Below are 18,201 nucleotides of genomic sequence, written 5' to 3' on the forward strand. Positions count from 1 at the left end.
GATTGACATGTGAAGCAAGCTTGTTCCTAATTTGAACGAATATATATATATATATATATATATATATATATATATAGAGAGAGAGAGAGAGAGAGAGAGATTGTCTCTGCTAAGTCAACCATACTCCAGTGGGAGGCCACCCATGCAAGAATATATAGGCAGCATAAATTAGATTTGATGGGCAGGTGGATGGGTAGGGAAGGGAGTGGATCTGGGAAAAGTGCACAGGGGGTGAATATGATCAAAACAAATTGTACAAAAAAAAGCTATAAAGAGTTAGTGATTGTGGAGAGGGAGAATCAGTCTTCCCCAGGGATGAGATCCCTAATTGTTTATTCAATACCAAGTGGCCAGCTCTAAAAATGCATACATATGGAGAACACTACATGGACTCAGTGGGTTGTATTTACATATTTACTCATACATATATGTAATAATAATATTTAATGAAAAAAGCATGAATTTGAAAGGGACCAAGGAGGAAGAGAAGATATAGGAGAGGAAGCCAGGAAAGGGAAGGAAGAAATAATTTAATACAATACACATATACACATTTTAAAAATAATAAAAAGATACTATCATATATCAAAATTATTAAAAATAAATTTTACAATATATAATTGAATAAAGAAAGATCTGAATTCTACTCCCATTACTTTCCATTAAATTGCATGGATCTTAGATATTAATGACAACCATGAGATAAGAATGATGTATAAAGAGAAGTGTGGCCTAGGTGTCACATGACCTAGGTTTTCCCCACAGCTCTGCTTCTGACTATTGTAGTCACATGAGTTATCCCTTAGCTATGCCTCCATAGCAACTTGCTGAGTGATAAGCAGCAAAGATAGCTAATCTCTCTAACCTTTAAGTTCCCCCATGTGAATGAGAATCCAGAGCAATGGTTTTCAAAGTAGGACATTGATTTTCGGTGATGTCTAAATGAAAGCTCACTAATTTTAATATGCTCAAGAGAAATATATCTAGCATACCAAATATGTTCCTTCATGGATATTGCTGCTTAGGTGACACTAAGGTCTTAGGATTTTAAAAGTCTCAGTCAATATAGAAACTAGTAACTAAAAAGTAGTTCTGGGGATACACAAGTATGTCAAAAATTATGAGGCAGGGGCATGAGCAACTGCAACTTGGGAATCACTAGATGAGGTACTAACACCTGAGTTCCCTTCACAATCTACACATTCTGTGTACACAGTTTCCAAATGAATTCAAATGTGTGTCATTCTGTGATCTGTGTTTATGTCCCATAAATTGGGATTGCTGTAGCCTAATGAGACAAGTTATTTTCATAAAATCTTCTAGATGGTTCTTCCATTTCATTTAATTCATTAGCATCACTTTAAAGAAGAAACTGAAGCCAGGAGAGGTTTTAAAAAAATGGCACAAAATTAACAGTTGAGGGACAAGAGTGAAGCTGAATGGTAGAGCATTTGCCTAGCATGTATGCTGTCCCACTTTCCACACTCAGCTGAAAAAATAGGGGTGGAAACAAAGCAAAATCACTTTAAACAGGAGTAGAGCCAGTTCCCCTAATTCCTTGCCCAGAGCTTTTTACCTAATCAATCTATTAAAAAAGAGAAAACAGTTAGAAAAAACAAAAGAAGATACTGTCTAGTGGAATTCAAGCCTCTTCCCCTTTATGCAGAAAGGCAATACATTTTAAAGCAAGACTGACAAGCAGAAATTTGAGGGAAATTTTTTAAAATGAGCATAATTAAAGTGAAAATAACTAACCCTCTCCTTTGTTTGCTCTAACATTCCTCCCTGCCCTAAACAGTGTCCTACACTTCATTTATTCATGCCTCCTGAACTTAGAAACCAGAAAGCTATGATTAACTCAAGGTATTCAAATGAGACAGGTCCTTATCAAAGGACTTTGCTAGACTGCCAGGCAACATGGAATCTATTTTCTTATTAATGGACAGTGTGAGACAGCCCTTTCCAACCTGAGCCTCTGACCAGTCCCTCTGCTCCCAAAGGGAGACAGGCCAGCCCTGCTAAATGACATTTGATGATGTCAGAAGGAGATACAACATCAATCCTGCCACAACACCAATCCTGCCACAGAAAGTTCTAGAGGAGCCAGGTGATGGGGCCTTGATTATTTAAAAATGAGGGTCCCAGAGTACTTTTTTAGGCAAGGACTAGGACACAGAAGGGTGCAGCAGAGACCAGGCATGGGGGCACACGCCTAAGTCTCAGATATGTAACTTATACAGGAAAGGGCACCCACCAACCCTTCTATCCAGTTACTTACACTGCAGTCTAATCAGAATTTCCCTCACAGATGAGAGATACTCAAGGGATGCGACAGGAGACCTAAAAGGTAAAGGCCTTGAGTTCAGGCTGTTGTCTGAGGAGGAAAGCCCCAAACATTAGCTAGCCAGACATACAGATGAAGGGACTTTCTGCTTGGGCAAGTCCACTGTGTAAACTCTGTCCTTGGGAAGAAAAGAAGAAAGGAACGTTTTCTCCAAACTGCTTATCTAATCACTCTGGAAGGGCTACAAGTTGGTTTCATTTTCCATAAAGAGTAATACTTTTAAAAATCAAGGCTAAGCAAAAACAATTAAAGCTGAATAATGGCTGAGGCATGGCTCATGACACTATGTAGTTTATATCCTTTGCAAAGAAAAATTATTGTAAATTTGGAGATCAGAACTACTGAGACCAAGGAAAAGCCTCATGTGGTCAACAAGCCACATCTTTAGCCGGGATGAGAGGAGCCCTGCTTTAAGAAAATCCATCCCAGGCTAGAGAGATGGCTCAGTGGTTAAGAGCATTGGCTGCTCTTCCAGAGGCCCTGAACTCAATTCCCAGCAACCACAAGGTGGCTCACAACCATCTGTAATGAGATCTGGTGCCCTCTTCTGGCCTGCAGGCATACATGCAGACAGAACACTGATCCATAATACATACATACATACATACGTAAATACATAAATAATCCATCCCAATGTTTCCTAAAGTAGTAATTGTTAAAAAATTATAACCACTGCTGCCTGTGCCTGTGTTCATGATAAAAAGCCCTGCTTTCTCTCAATGTCTCCTCTTTCTGCCCTCTTTGCCATGCTGGTAGCTGGTGGGTAGAGTCACAGAAGGCTATTACTAGTGATTAGATCCTCTTTGAGATCACTTAGTTCATGTCACTAAGGTTCAGGAGCCTTCAGGAGCCAGATAGTTCTTGGAAATAAGAACAAGATGGTGCAGGGTCTAGAAGTAGACGTAGGTTTCTAAAGGCCAGAGGGGACCATGGAATACTGAGGAACTGGCATAACCTGTGGGAACAAAATGCCAGCCTAGCCAACCAAAATACATCTGTTGGCCAAGTCAGTCTCTGAGGATTCCAGTTCATAAATTCTAATTCAGTCTTATCTATTACAGAGGACACTGAGGCCCTAATAGGGGAAATGATTTTTCCCAAGATCACACAGTAATTTATAGTCAAAACTAGAATAAAAGGCTCATGACTCCCACTGTAAGCATTAAGTAGCACTCTCAGTCCTGCCCAAGACAAGGGTGATGATTTACCCTCCCTCTGGGGCTGTTCCACTGTCTATGGCTGTCTCCCTTTCCTATCTTGTGCCAGCTGCTGCTGTTCCCTGGTCTGCTGCTTCCTATATCAAACAGTTCAGATACACAATGCATGCCACAGTCTCCAGCTGCACTGCAGGCTTCTTGGTATCTTTACACAGCAGCCTTCCTCTGCCTATCACGCCAAGTTCCTAGTCACACAAGGCTGTGCAGCTGGCAGCCAGTTGTTCCCTCCATTTTGCACCACCACTCTCAAACTAGAAGCTTGATGCATAAGCAAGAAAGCTTGAAAGGATCCCATCTGCTTTCTATTTGAGTCCCGAGTTGGGTTTACTAAATGCCATTAGCTTTCAGAACTGCTTTCCAGGTTCCTTTGGGAGATATGGAAGCCTGGAAGTCCACAGCTAAACCACACATTCTTTCCTTTTCCTCCCTTCCAGCTCCTTGCTTTCGGTATTGCTCCTAAAGCAGCTAGACATGGCTGGGAAAGTAGCAAAGGTTTCAGACCCAGACTGTTCTCTGGTCTGTACTATGAAGGCTAAGATTTTACATAATAGAAATAGAATACCATAAGAAAGGCTCTCTTGCCCCATTTTACCAGCTGGTTATTTGCTTGAGTCATCCACCATTTGAGTGACTATTTTGCATGATTTTTGGCTGAAATAATGGGAGATCCCTGCTTAGCTGCACTTGTTCAGCAGAAATAAAATGAAGTCCAGAATAGATAAACATTAGTGAGAAGAGACAGAAGAGTTGTAGTGTTCTCCCCTGACCACAGTAGCATTTGGGACAATTTGTTACATGGCTCTGCTGCATGCATTGTGGAGCATTTAGCAGCTTTAAGCCAGAAACCACCAAATGTCACTGAGGGATGGAGGTCCTAAAAAAATAAAAGCAATGCCCTCTCCATTATTAAATCCACCTGAAGTGATGGATTACAACCCCTGCCCTGCCAAGATTACAGAACCATTTGAAATAATAAAACCTACAGAAACGACAGAACAGTTTTAAAAATGTAAGAAGCCAGAAAATATGAAGACACTAGATTCTGGGGAAGGAGTTGTCCAAATTTTAGAGATGTTATGGATATGAGGATGGTGAAGGATTTCTATTGTGAGGACTCTGGGAGAGCACTGTGTAACAGACCCATACTAAGCAGGGTCAGTGTGCATTTTACTCATGAGTAAGTGTTGTCTCTAGTTCTAGCATAACAAGCTAGATGGAAAAGGGAAGAATCTATGGCCAAGGGGCACCAGATCTCCCCAAACTTCCTTGTTAACCTGCTTGTGTCACATGAGTTTTCATAGATTACCCCAAGGGATGGTGTGAAGCTGTCCATATTTTTGAAAGGAAGGCCAAATGGATACTGTCTGTCCTCAGGATCAGGGGAATTGTGGAAGAAGCAGTTTCCATGAACCAAAGGAACCTCCCTAGACAGGACATTCAATGAGACACAGTATCTGGCCCTGGGTAAGTGAGAAACACTAGGACCCAGTGTCAGTTGCTATTTAATGCAAATGGGTTTGAGGTGGCAAAAGATGGACACCAGCCTGATCAGAGCAGCTATAGGGCCCTGAATCTTTTTGGAGGAGGATTAAAAGTGTTCCAGGCATGGACATGAGAAGGTAAACTCAAAACTTCTCTAGGTTTTATTTTATTTTTTAAAAATTATTTATGCGTATGTACTCATGTGTGGTTATGTGCATGGGAGTGAAGGTGCTCAAGGAGGCCAGAAGAGGGCGTTGGGTTCCCTAGAGTTAGAGTTACAGGCAATTGTGAGCCATCTAGCATGGCTGCTGGGAATCAAACTCAGGTCTTCTGCAACATCAGAAAGCTCTCTAAACTGTTGAGCCACCTCTCAAGCCCATACTTTCTAGTTTTTATTAGCATAAATGATACACACCTATAATCCCAGTACTTAGGAGGCTGAGGCAGGAGGATTCCAAGTTCCAGGCCAGTCTGTACTCTATGGCAGGGTCCTGTCTCAAAAAACCAAACCACAAGAAAACAAACTTCCCCAGATTTATATAGGGCTTACACTAATCTGTGTTGTTATCAAACATAAACCCTTCCACCCCAGTCCTAAGGCAGGGGCTAGTGTCCTAGACTGCAACTGGTAGAGGGATCTAGTAGTACATCAATGGGTTTTCTTACCTGAGAGGTCCAGCTACATCTTCCCCGAGCGTCTCTTGCATGCACCATTTTTAGACACTGACTGACTGCCTTTTCCTCCATACCCTCAGTATTGGGGCGCGAGCCATGCTGTGTTTGAGCAGAAATGGGTGGATCTGAGAGCAGAATGCTACATGCTATTACCACATCAACCCAGGAGTTGACTTAAATCACTCAGTGGTCAGTCTAGCAACACCTTACTCCCATATGTCACAGAATGCTCTATAAACAGCAGTCTCTATTACAGATACATGTGGGGGGATGGTGGCTTGAGAGAGCATTTCATGTATCACTGGCTCGCTTTGAACTTGATAGGAAGTCATTAATGATGTCTATTCCTCCTTCTTCCACCACCCGAGTTCTAGTATTACAGGCATGCTCGTTTATGCAATGGTAGTGAATTAAAAACAGGGCTTCATGCACACTGGGCAAGCATACTACCAATTGAGCTACCTCTATCGACTAGCGGTCTCTTTTTGACATCCCCAACCATCCCAGCTGCATTCACTAGATGAACTGACAACATGTTCTACAGAACAGGCATTAAATAGGTCTCAAGCATTTTTCATTTGATCGAGGAGCTCAGGGGAAAGGACCTCATTTGATCTGGCAAGTAAAGAAAGCAATTCATCAAGTACTTGTCAAAGATTTTTTTTAAAAGTTCTTTCAAGAGGAGTCCAGAGCTCGAGCCAAACTCATTACAATTGCCTAAAGCTTCTTCCCCTGCAGTCTCGTCCGAAGAGAAGTTCACTGCTAGTCACAATTCTTTCCCAGCTTCTATGTGGCTAGAGTTCAATCAAAAGTAGCTCTGTAAATTCGACTATCAGGGGATACAAAATGAAGAATCTAAACTGTTGAGCTCAGATTTGCTTTGCCTGGCCTCCAGAAAATTAAGGACATCTTGAATTGAGTATCAAGCACAAGACATTTCAAAAGATGCTGAGGTCTCTCTAAATTCAGCTACCACCAGAAAAATGAGAAGGACTCCATGTCTACGAACAATGTATTGAAAAGACTACTAAGAAACCAATTTTTTAGAAGAACAGACCGCGTGACTATTGCTATCTAAGTGAAAAAAAACCTGTGGGAAAAGGCAATTATTTCTTAGTTGACACAAACATGTTGGAACACTTTGGATGATGGAAACTGGAACCATTTGTGTTATTTGTTGCTGCTGATGGTCCTGCTGCTGCTGCGGATGTTTGCATGGGATAAAAGTGAGAGAGCTTTGTATTTTTCAAGTGTTTTCATATGTCTTATGTCAGATCATTTCCCCATGAGTACTGTCATTGTACTGTATTTTAAAGAGATGGAGAGGCATGGCATGATACAAATGTCTAACTATAACCAAATGAAACAAAACTGTTTAACTTTGAATATAGACTAGATCTCCCTATGGATGTGTTCTCTGATAAGGAAATATTCACAATCTCAAGTAGAGAAATTCATTACTTACAAAGAATCAGTGATAGCTGAATCTTAACTGGCCAAGATACAGTTCCTCCACGCTAATACCTTTCTTCCCCTCCACTACTGCTTCTAGGCTCCCCTCCCTTGTCTTTCTAATAAACAAATCTCCCTTTCCCCCAAAGTCTAACTCAGGGCAGTCGACTATTCCAAACCACCGGTGCTTATCTCTTCACTATTTGGGGTCATGAATCATTTTGAGAATCTGGTAACTGTAGACCTTTCTCTTCAAGGAATGTAGAGAGGCATGAATTGTATATGTTTGCATACACATATGCACAGATGTACACACACACACACACACACACACACACACATTTATGTAATACAATTTTAGCTCTTGGGATCATTTTCAAAAAGAATTACTTTCAAAGCCAAATGAAGAAAATCTGGTGATAAGCATTTGCCTGTGGAATCATCCTTCCCCATAGGTACTCATCCACCCTATTCTGGCAACGTCTGCCAAACCTTTGGTCCACTCCTTCCATCCTTTATCTTCTAACTGCATGCTGCCTTCAATTACAAAGGGTTCATTACTACCATGGCCCTTCTCCACTGATCTGGGAAACCTCAAACTGTCAGGACTCAATCTGGAACAATGACTGAATTCCCCTGACAGGCAAATCCCAGTTATTAAATGAGGCAGATCCATTGGGGTTTGCATGTGAACTCAGGTCTTCTGGAAATAACGGGGGGATATTTGGAAGATACCCTTTTAAGCTACTGCTTACTTCACCTATGAGGAGGCCTGTGGCTATTCTGGAATATGTGATACACATAATGCTGACTAGTCAAAATTGAGATAACAGACAAACCCGGGAATACAAAGACCAAGTCGTTTAGATAAAGACTGTCTTCCCTAAAGAGCTATCTAAAAACTCTGTGTCTCAAATTTTGTCACTGTTCTCACTAGTTCCTTCATATTTCACTGTTCCTTTGTATTCTCATCCCAACAGTTTTCAGCAAGAACTACTAAGTGAGAGTTACTTAGTTAGAGAATCCTTACAGAAACTGGCTCCATGTCCTTATTGTGGAAGAAAGACCATTGTATTGTAAGCTTGTCCAGGGACGTCACAGTGGTGGTATAGTGGCAGAGAAGAGTGACATTAGATCCAACAGTCACATTCATGAAACTGTCTGGGATGGTCACCTGAACCAAGCTAACCTGACCTGAAAAAAAAATCAGGAGATAGTTAGTAGTATATATATTCTGATGACATTTTTTATCACAAAATACAAAATATCTTTAGAGACTCTAAGACGGAAAAGAGTAGAATGAAACATACAGGTGACCTGTTATGACATGAAGATGATTAAAAACCTAGGTGATGGTGAGGTAATAACACTGGACTGATAATTCATATATGGCTCTTGCTATATACAGCTTCTTAATGTCTTACCCAGGGACACTAAAAGGTCTGAGTATATAGCTGGGTGGTGGTGGCGCACGTCTTTAATCCTAGCACTCGGGAGGCGGAGGCAGAGGCAGGGGGAATCTCTGTGAGCTCAAGGCCAGCCTGGTCTACAGAGCGAGTGCCAGGATAGGCTCCAAAGTTACACAGAGAAACCATGTCTCGACAAAACCAAAAAAAAAAAAGTTTGAGTATGGAGAACAATCAAACCAGATTTCCCATCATACAGTGGTCCTTGAATACAGAGAATTTTATTTAAAGAACTAGATAAGTCAGAGGCAATGGCTTTTCAAGGCCCAAACTAGGAAAATTCCAGATGAGTTGGCTGTCCTACACCTAAGATCACTGTATGTGGGGAGCTTACCAGGAGACCTAGATTATATCCACGGTAGTATAAAGATGTCAGTTTTCTTATATACTTTCATCCTTTTATGACTATATAGTGGAGTAAACCAAAACCTACATAACAGGTAATAATGTCACTGATCTGGAGACTAAGGGAATATGTGTTGTATATTTTTCAAATTTTTTTGTTTTAATTTTTAACATAGTAAATATAGGTAGAGATGTTGCACATAGAGAAATCACTTTGAGGGACCTCGGTAACTTTCCAGGGTGTTGAGGACAGGTAAAAGGAGGCTTGTGTATGCCAAGTAGGCACTGTACTTGCGAGTTACAACCTCATGCTCTCATTACTAGTTTGTGTTTGGTCACATTATACTGAGATTCCATGCTTTGTATGATTTCATTTATTTTAAATTTAGGTTTTTATGGCTAAGTATGTGGTCTTTCTTAGTCCATGTTCTGTAGGTATTTGGGAGGAAATATCCACTGTAGCATCAATAATAAAAACCCAAAGGCAGATATTGGGGTTCAAGCTGCAGATCAAAGAAGCAAGGCAGCCAAGCCAGTAGCTCTTACCTCTACCAAGGCTGGAAGGGAAATCCTGTCTTCAATGTGGCTGGAAACTAATTGCCAGAATACAAGAACCTCTCTAGTGCTGGGATTAAAGGCGAGAGCTCTGTTTCTCTTTTAGACTGATTCACTCTCATGTAGCCTTGGGTAGCCTTGAACTCACAGAGATTCATCTGTCTCCTGAGTCCTGGGATTGAAGGGCCCATGTTCTATGGCTGTGGCTAGTTTTGCATTCTGATCTTCAGTTTATTAGATCATAAACAATATAGCACCACAGTCCATTATGCTACTGCTTGATTGTGTGCTCTATACAAGAAGATGTAACTTAAGGCATTGCAATCCACCTAACATGCACAAGGCTCTGAGTTCAATTCCCAGCACTGCAAAATAAAAGACTAAATGAACCACTATGAATATGTGAAGTATAACAATCTACTGGTGTCAATATTTTACTAGTTGGAGTGTTATGTGTAAATTTCACTTACATTTAGATCCACTTACCATCTCAGCATTTAATGTCATTGTCTCAAGTACAAGATAATGGTATAGGAGAATGCTGGATTCTTTGTTTCAACCATCACATATGATATACAGAACTCATGAGTTAAAGCAGACACCCATATTTATTCATATTTCTGCCCTTCCTTTTGTTCCTTCTGTCTCCATAATGTTTGAAGATCCTTCCTTTCATCATTTTCTTTATTTCAGAAGTAATTCCTTTCGCCATTCTTCAAGGGCATGCCTGATAGGTGAAGGTATTTTCCCCCTTTGACCGATAATCTCATTATTATTTCCCCTTAACTCATGAGAGATAGTTTCACTAGATACAGATTCTATATTCTGACATCTCTGCTGTATTACTGAGTCTATCAGCATGTTTCTTATTTTTATTATTGTATTATTTAGTACTATAATTTCCACTGGGGTTTCTTGAGAAGACAAATAATCTAATTTTACTTAAAAAATAATTCAGAGTAGAGAAAATGAAATTAAAGGTGACATTATACATTAAAAAAGTCTTCAGGACAGGAAATATGGCTCAGGGATAGAGTACTTGCCTAGAATGTGCAAAGCCCTGATTTTGATCACCAGCAATGTAGAAAAAGTCCTCAGAGAAATAGATGACTGCAATGTCTGACTCTTATTTATTTCTTAATTTAAAATTAACTGAAAAATACCTGTACACATGGGATGCATGTGTGGTATCCTTGATGTTCTGATATATTACAGAGTAATTATGTCATTAATTGATATATCCATCATTTAACACATTTATCATTTTTTGGTAATGAAGATATTTAAAATATATTCCCTTAGCCATTTTGAAATACATAGTATGCAATCACAATTAATGAAAAGATAGGCCATGGATTTGAATGAGAGAGGGGCAGCATATATGTGAGGGTTTAGAGGGAGAAAAGAAAGGAAGAAATGTAATTAAATTATAATCTCAATTTTTTACCAAGAAATATACAATATACTAACTATGGTCACCTTGATATACAACATGTCTTTAAATGGCACCTCCTGTCTAACTAGAACTTTGAATATGTTGGATATCAATTTTGTGCTAAATACTGGAGAGACAATGGTGAACAAGTGTCCCAATCTCTGCCTGCCATTACAAAGCAACAGAAAAGCATTTCTAGCACAGATCAGTGTGGTAGTGAATGAGATTCAATGATATTAAGCAATATAAATCTGATTCAAACATTTCCTGTTTTTTTATAAGAGACACATGTGGCTGCAATAATCTGAGGTCTGTAAAAGCTCAGAAGTTACATACTGGAATTCAGATAGTATTTTCAAACTTTAAAGTGAGACATTTTAAAGAACACTGCACATTGTCTCACAATAACAATTGACAAAACAAAATCACCAGACCATTTTATAGCCCATAGTGCAAATATTCAGCACCATAATCAATACTCAAATTCTGAGGAACAGATACTTTTCAAGCACTGGCCAACCTTAATATAGTGACAATAAACATGAGAGCTTAGAGCTATGGAATTGATATTAGTTTCTAACTTCTCAAATAAACTTCATTATAAAAACCTCAGTCCATGCCTGTCCTTCTGTCTTTCTCTCTGCCTGCTGCCTGTGGATTGACACGTAAAGCTGTTGGCTACTGCTCCAGTGCCATGATTGGCTGCTTCCTGCCATAATGATAATAGACCAACCCTCTAAAACTGTTTATATTGTTCCAGCACAGGCTACCTAGAGTTCATTCGGTTTGCTTTGCGTCTCTCTGACATGCATCAATCCAAACTTTAGCAAGGAACATCATTTACACACTGGTTGAGAAATTTAACATTTTAAATATATTGTATGTTTGGCTGCTCATCATACTCCAGAAGTCCTTGGAAGTGAACCATAGGCATGTGTATGGTTTCTCTGCTCTACAGAAATCAATGAAATAAGCAGGACACCTGAATGCAAAATGGAAAATATTTTAGAAGAAGTGGACTTGAAAGATCACCAAAACGCTGAGTCTGTAAAGAAGTAAATGAGAAAAGAGAGCAAAATAATGAATATAATTTGGTTTTCCCAGACAATATGAAACTGATTCACACAACAGACACTTAATCCACATGCCTGAGACAGAAACCCTTTTATCTTCTTTTTTTCCCCTAGAAGTGAAGTCAGGCAGTGGTGGTGCACACTTTTAATCCCAGCAGGTAGTGGCAGTCAGCTCTCTGAGTTCAAGGCCAGCCTGGTCTACACAGGGAGTTCCAGGACAGCCAGAACTGTTACACAGAGAAACCCTTTCTTTTTTCTTTTTTTTTTTTTAAAGATTGTATTTATTTATTTTGTATACAGTCTTCTGCCTGCATGCCAGCAGAGGGCACCAGATCTCATTCAAGGTGGTTGTGAGCCATCATGTGGTTGCTGGGAATTGAACTCAGGACCTCTGGAAGAACAGTCAGTGCTCTTAACCTCTGAGCCATCTCTCCAGCCCGAGAAACCCTTTCTTTCTTTCTTTCTTTCTTTCTTTCTTTCTTTCTTTCTTTCTTTCTTTCTTTCTTTCTTTGTTTCTTTCTTTCTTTTTTTTTCGTGGCTTTGAAAGCTGTCCTGGAACTAGCTCTTGTAGACCAGACTGGCCTCGAACTCACAGAGATCTGCCTGCCTCTGCCTCCCAAGTGCTGGGATTAAAGGCATGCGCCACCAAACCCGGCTGAGAAACCCTTTCTTAAACAACAAAAACAACCAAACAAAAAATTGGAATTACATCTATTTTTTAAGATTAAAAAAATGGAGTATTTCAGGTATCAAGTACCAACAACAGCAAAAGGCAGAAAATATGTCCTTTATTCCTTCACACTGGTGGGAAATGTAAGGAGCTCTATTGGGAAAGAAGTCATGGGAAGAAACTCTGCTGAGACCGATGACTACTAAAAAAGAAGTGCAAATGCTACCACAGAAACAAGTGTTTAAAACCCCAAGTGTAAATCTAATGAATAGTCTTGTTTGTACAAACTGGCTCTTAAAGGTTGTGAAGGAATATGTACAGAGGAGGAGTGAGATCCCAGGAGAGACAAGTCAAGCTCTAACGGATCCCATCAAAAACATTGCCTTTCAATGATAGTAATATAAATGGAGAAGATGATTCAGGAGTATGCCAAAGAAATCTGACGATAGAAAGATAAAACATGGAGAAACAAGAGTCTAAAAGATAGGTACTTATACTTACACTTCTGTTGAGCCTTCAGAAATGGATTTTTCTTATGTTTTAATTAGGGAACCATCAATATTCTTAAAATGCTTCTTTCATGGGGGTCGGAATGATGGATCAGTGGTTTAGAGCATTTGTTATTCTTGAAGAGGGCCCGGTATCCTTCTGAGCACCCACATGCTAACTCACAACCATCCCTATCATTCCAGAAAATCTGACACCCTCTTCTGACATCTATAGGCACCAGGAACATACATCACACAATACATTCATGTAGGTAAAACATTCATGCACATAAAACAAATAAGTAGTTATAAAAACTTTATAAAATACTTCCTTCACAGTACAACTGTTCAATTCATCTGTTTAAGGAACTTCGATATTTCAGTGCTTTGTGAAACACTCTAAACATCAACATTTTATCTATTTTTAAATGCATCATGCTAACCTATAGAATGTAGCACAGAGTTTAGATGAAATGTACACACCGCTTATTCTTTAACATCAATAGTATATTGAAAAATATAATTAAGTATAGCAAGAATCTTCAATGGCCTTAAAATAGGATTAGTTGAATAGAGTGCCACTAGCTAAATGGAGCAGAGCATTCAAACAACTGCAATGATAACAACAGAGAGCCTGAAATACAACTGCCAAAATCATTTTGTTATTAGAGGATAAGAAACAAATATATACCAAAATGATATTTCTTAACCCAGAATATCAAAGTGATTTCCATTATCATTAATTTTTTCCTATTCGGGAATAATATGATTGTGAGTTCAAGGGCATTTCATTTCTAGTTTTAGCTATAATCTAAGTATTATTAACTCATTCATTTTAATTTCTCAATTTTTGGCATTTGGCCATTCTTTCAGTTGGTTCTTATGTCTCTTTGAAGAGCCCCACAAATATACTTTACTAGCCCGGGTCGGTCTTATGTATTTTCTGTCTTGTAGACAGAATAAACCATGTCTGTAAACAGCCTTATATCTTTGGATTGGGAAGTGAGATTGGAAATAAAGATCCAGATAGTTAAAAAATGAAGGCATTCTGTTACTGCATTTTATTTGATTCTCTAAGATCATCCTCTAGCTCATCATTGTCCAGCAGAACTTTCTGTGATGATGGTGGTGGGTATGGAAATGTTCTGTCTGCACCCTAATTCAGCAGTCACTACTCATATAGAATGTGGCTAGTAAAACTGATGAGGTCATGTTATAAATTTACTTAACTTGAATTAATTTAGATTTAGATAGTCACACACAAATAATGAACAGAGAAAATGTAGTACTAACCAGGAGGCAGGTCTGTGAAATTTGAAAGAAAAAATTCTTTCTTTGTATTACATTTATAATATTTAAAATTGAGACAATAACAAATACATTAACCGAATTGTGAATAAATAACGGACTAAAGACTAATATCCAATTTAAACAAAACTCTGGCTTACAATCTTCCTCAGTAACTTGACTGAATTAATAAATAAAGCAAAACTGCATATGCAGTTGAAATGAACATGACTGATTCTAAAAATAAGTGCTTATCATCTAGGGAAAATAACTCAAGATGCATATGCTTAAATTAATCAACATTCTAAAGAGTTTAAATGTGCTCTATTTTGGTGATGATTATTCATTCATTTAATGCCTACAATGTGGGCAAGTTCCTGGCTTATTTAGAAGATTATGAGACTAGTACTGTACCACAACAAAAATCTGGCCCAATGGTCTGTATTTCCCAATGGTAATCTCGTTTCTATCCCCTTCCATGTAAAGTTGCTATGGGTTTGTTTTTTGTTGTTGTTACAAAATAATATAATCAAATGATCATATAATTTCTGTGTTTGACTTCAAAACCAACATTCAATATATTACTTCTTTCAAATGTATACCTCCATTAAATGAAAACAAGAGTGACATATCTTTCCAATAGGTGCCAAATATATATATTACAAGGAGCTAAAACGATATGCATCAATTTTTGCACAAGAAAGTTTTAACTACAATTAGTTTTGCTGAAATGGAAATTAAAGTAAGACCTCAGACATTCCTGCGAGTATTTTGATTAAAATAACATCTTTCTGATTAGCTGTGCAGAAATTTGATTTTAAATATGAATAGGAAAATCATTTCCAGATGTTTGGATTTGGGGGTGATGAATTATTCTTTCAACATGTTTACTGGGTTCCATGCAACATGGTTGACACAAAAAAAATAGTCTTTGTATGAAACAAATACAGATTGAGCATGAAACTGAACTTTTATGTAGACATTATCAGTTCTCCTATGGCCATAATATCCACTGATGGCTGAAGATCAATGACGTGACTTGGATCTCTGTGAATAACATAAATAGATTACCTAAATATTCCTTTGTATGCCTTCCATATGAATGTGACCACAGCAGGTGCTATTATATTATACTCCATCTTTATGCCACCTGCTATGCTATCAGATTTTGCTTTGTGCCAGCTAAAACATATATGCATAAATACACAGCATATGTCAAACAACAACAAAATCACACCATTACTTAAGAAAAAATACCCAGGTATTTATGGCTCACTCAGGTTGGGTCATCTACTGAAAGTTACAATCAAGATCTCAACATCGCTGGGCATTGGTGGCACAAGCCTTTAATCCCAGCACTCAGGAGGCAGAGGCAGGCAGATATTTGTGAGTTCCAGGCCAGCCTGGTCTCCAGAGCAAGTGCCAGGATAGGCTCCAAAGCTACACAGAGAAACCCTGTCTCGAAAAACAAACAAACAAAAAGATCTCAACATCATGCTAAATCATTGTTTAAATAATAGACCATGAGGTACAAGGCACAGGCCCCATTTGAATATAATATCTATTCTTAAAAAATTAGGTAATTTACTCAAATCTGGGTGGTAAGATTATATTTTATTGATAAATTCCCATATTCTCAAATAGATATAGTGAATATCTATTATATTTATCATCAGTAAAATTACATAGACGTATATATTTATAATAAAAGTCATTCAGGTACCTGTTATGCTCCTATGTCTAAAGTAGAACAAGGTTTACATAAAGAATTATGTTAACTAAAGGTGTGCTCATAGAGGTTTGGTACGGAGCACCTATAGTTTGACCCAACTAGCTAACAATTGAAGGAAATGACAGAGATTTTCCTCACCTATTAAATAGAAACAAAATTCTAAGGTAAATTAACTAAGTAAGATGTTTCCAACTCTATGACCAGGACAAATCATGGAGTAAATTCAAAATTGCTTTCTGGTGACTTTTGACTTCATATAACATCTTTGTTTAGACATTTAATAATGGATATTTAGAGATTCACTACTAACCACAGGACAGTATTAGAATTAATATTTTCCTAATCATAGAACATCAGGGAAATAAAATCAAAATCTTTAATCACATAACCAAGAAGTAACCATGATTACTATATTATCTTCTTTTAATTTATTATTATTAATGTTTGTGTATCTTGACTTTTCACATTTTATCCTGAGCATAGGTGTTTTTTGCAGATCTTTTTTATTTGAATTAGAAACAAGATTGTTTTACATGTCAATCCTGTTCCCTCTCCCTCCTGTCCTCCCCTACCACCCTCCCCCAACTAAAACCCTACCTATCACATATCCTTTCTGTTCCTTCTGAAGGGTGAGGCCTTCTCTCCGAGTCTGAGCATAGTTTTACATCATTAAATATGCTTATAAAATTGCATGATAATGACAGCCTAACATTACTCACGACTTAAAAAGAGCTCCCTTGTTTGATACACAATATTATTGTAGCTACCATAAACTTAACTAACCATTGAATCAAAACAGATTCAAAATATACATGGCATTAGCTTTAAAAATTCAGCCAAGGGCTACTTTCCAAATTAATTACTTCTGAGCTTAACAAACCCTGGGAAGCTCTAAAAATGATTTTGTTCTGCTCAACTCCCTAAAATCGACCATACTGTTACATGATAATTCGATTGTGTAATTTCTGTAATACATTCCTACAACTTGAAAACCACACTTTGTAGGAAATCGTCGCTAACTGAGCACTCCATTGGTCTCTCTCTCTCTCTCTCTCTCTCTCTCTCTCTCTCTCTCTCTCTCTCTCTCTCTCTCTCTCTCTCTCTCCCCCCCCTCGTCTCTCCACAAATATGCTCATGCAGTCTTGAGTTCCAGCTCTGTTTTCTGTGGCAAAGTGAGTGAACCATGGTGAGCTTAGGGGAAACACTAAATTAAAAGAGAAACCTTATCTTTAAGCACAAACTTTGATTTTCTGAGCAAATTCACTTGTTCACCTTTCGAAATAAATTTTTAAAAATTGGAAAATAAAGAAACTGGGAAACTCATTTCAGAAGCTAAGTCAATTTTACCACAGACTGACCTCCCAATAATCATCAACACGGAACATAATTGCTAAACAAGTGTTCTGAAAATAACCAGCACGCTAATCATAATCTCTTGGAAGTCTGGGAAAGGAAGATTTTTCTAAAAATTTACAATTTTAGTCTAGAGAAAAATTCGACTTCCAGTTGCCGTAGGTGGTTGGAAGATCCATTCCTTACCTGCAAGGCAGTTGAAGATCAGAAGGACCTTCCAAAATGCAAATATTATCATGCTGAGAATCGCTTGGAGCAGCAGGTGCCAGTCAGGAATTTGCCTGAACAAGGCTGAGTTTCAAACTGGCTTCTTCACTCACACAGAGAGGTTTGCCTGGCTTATCTGCTGGGCATTACCAAGCAAATAGGCCTCTTCCAGCTTGCTTATTGGGTACAGCAGATCTGTGTTTATTTGAAACGCTTTTCCCCGGGTGTGTTCCCTTGATATATTTGCTACTGTGTTAATAATAAACTCATGGATTTAGATTCTTCCAGCTCTTTGTACAGATTCTCTTAGGTCTCATTGTTTAAAGTCAATTTTATTAAAAACGTGTACTTGGAGGAGAGAAGACATAGTTGGAAGAGAACGTATGCAAATAAAATTTGACAAGGCTAATTAATAGTTCC

The 18,201-nt window shown here is 38.3% G+C and overlaps 1 protein-coding gene across 2 annotated transcripts in view; it reads right to left on the minus strand.

The window, feature by feature from the left end:
* The window catches only part of Vsig1 (V-set and immunoglobulin domain containing 1), a 34,235-nt gene extending 16,423 nt beyond the window's left edge, over nucleotides 1-17,812 (minus strand). Inside the window, exons 1-3 of one of the 2 annotated variants that reach the window (XM_027433585.2) lie at nucleotides 17,761-17,812; nucleotides 8,201-8,364; nucleotides 5,710-5,817 (exon numbers count right to left, since the gene is read on the minus strand). In XM_027433585.2, coding sequence (XP_027289386.1) covers nucleotides 5,710-5,817; nucleotides 8,201-8,364; nucleotides 17,761-17,812 — 324 coding nt within the window. The remainder of the gene's footprint in view (nucleotides 1-5,709; nucleotides 5,818-8,200; nucleotides 8,365-17,760) is intronic. The other variant, XM_027433586.2, reaches the window with a different exon arrangement.
* Nucleotides 17,813-18,201: the final 389 nt, after the last annotated feature.

Source organism: Cricetulus griseus, chromosome X (genome assembly GCF_003668045.3).
Source record: "Cricetulus griseus strain 17A/GY chromosome X, alternate assembly CriGri-PICRH-1.0, whole genome shotgun sequence".
Classification (NCBI taxonomy): Eukaryota; Metazoa; Chordata; class Mammalia; order Rodentia; family Cricetidae; genus Cricetulus; species Cricetulus griseus.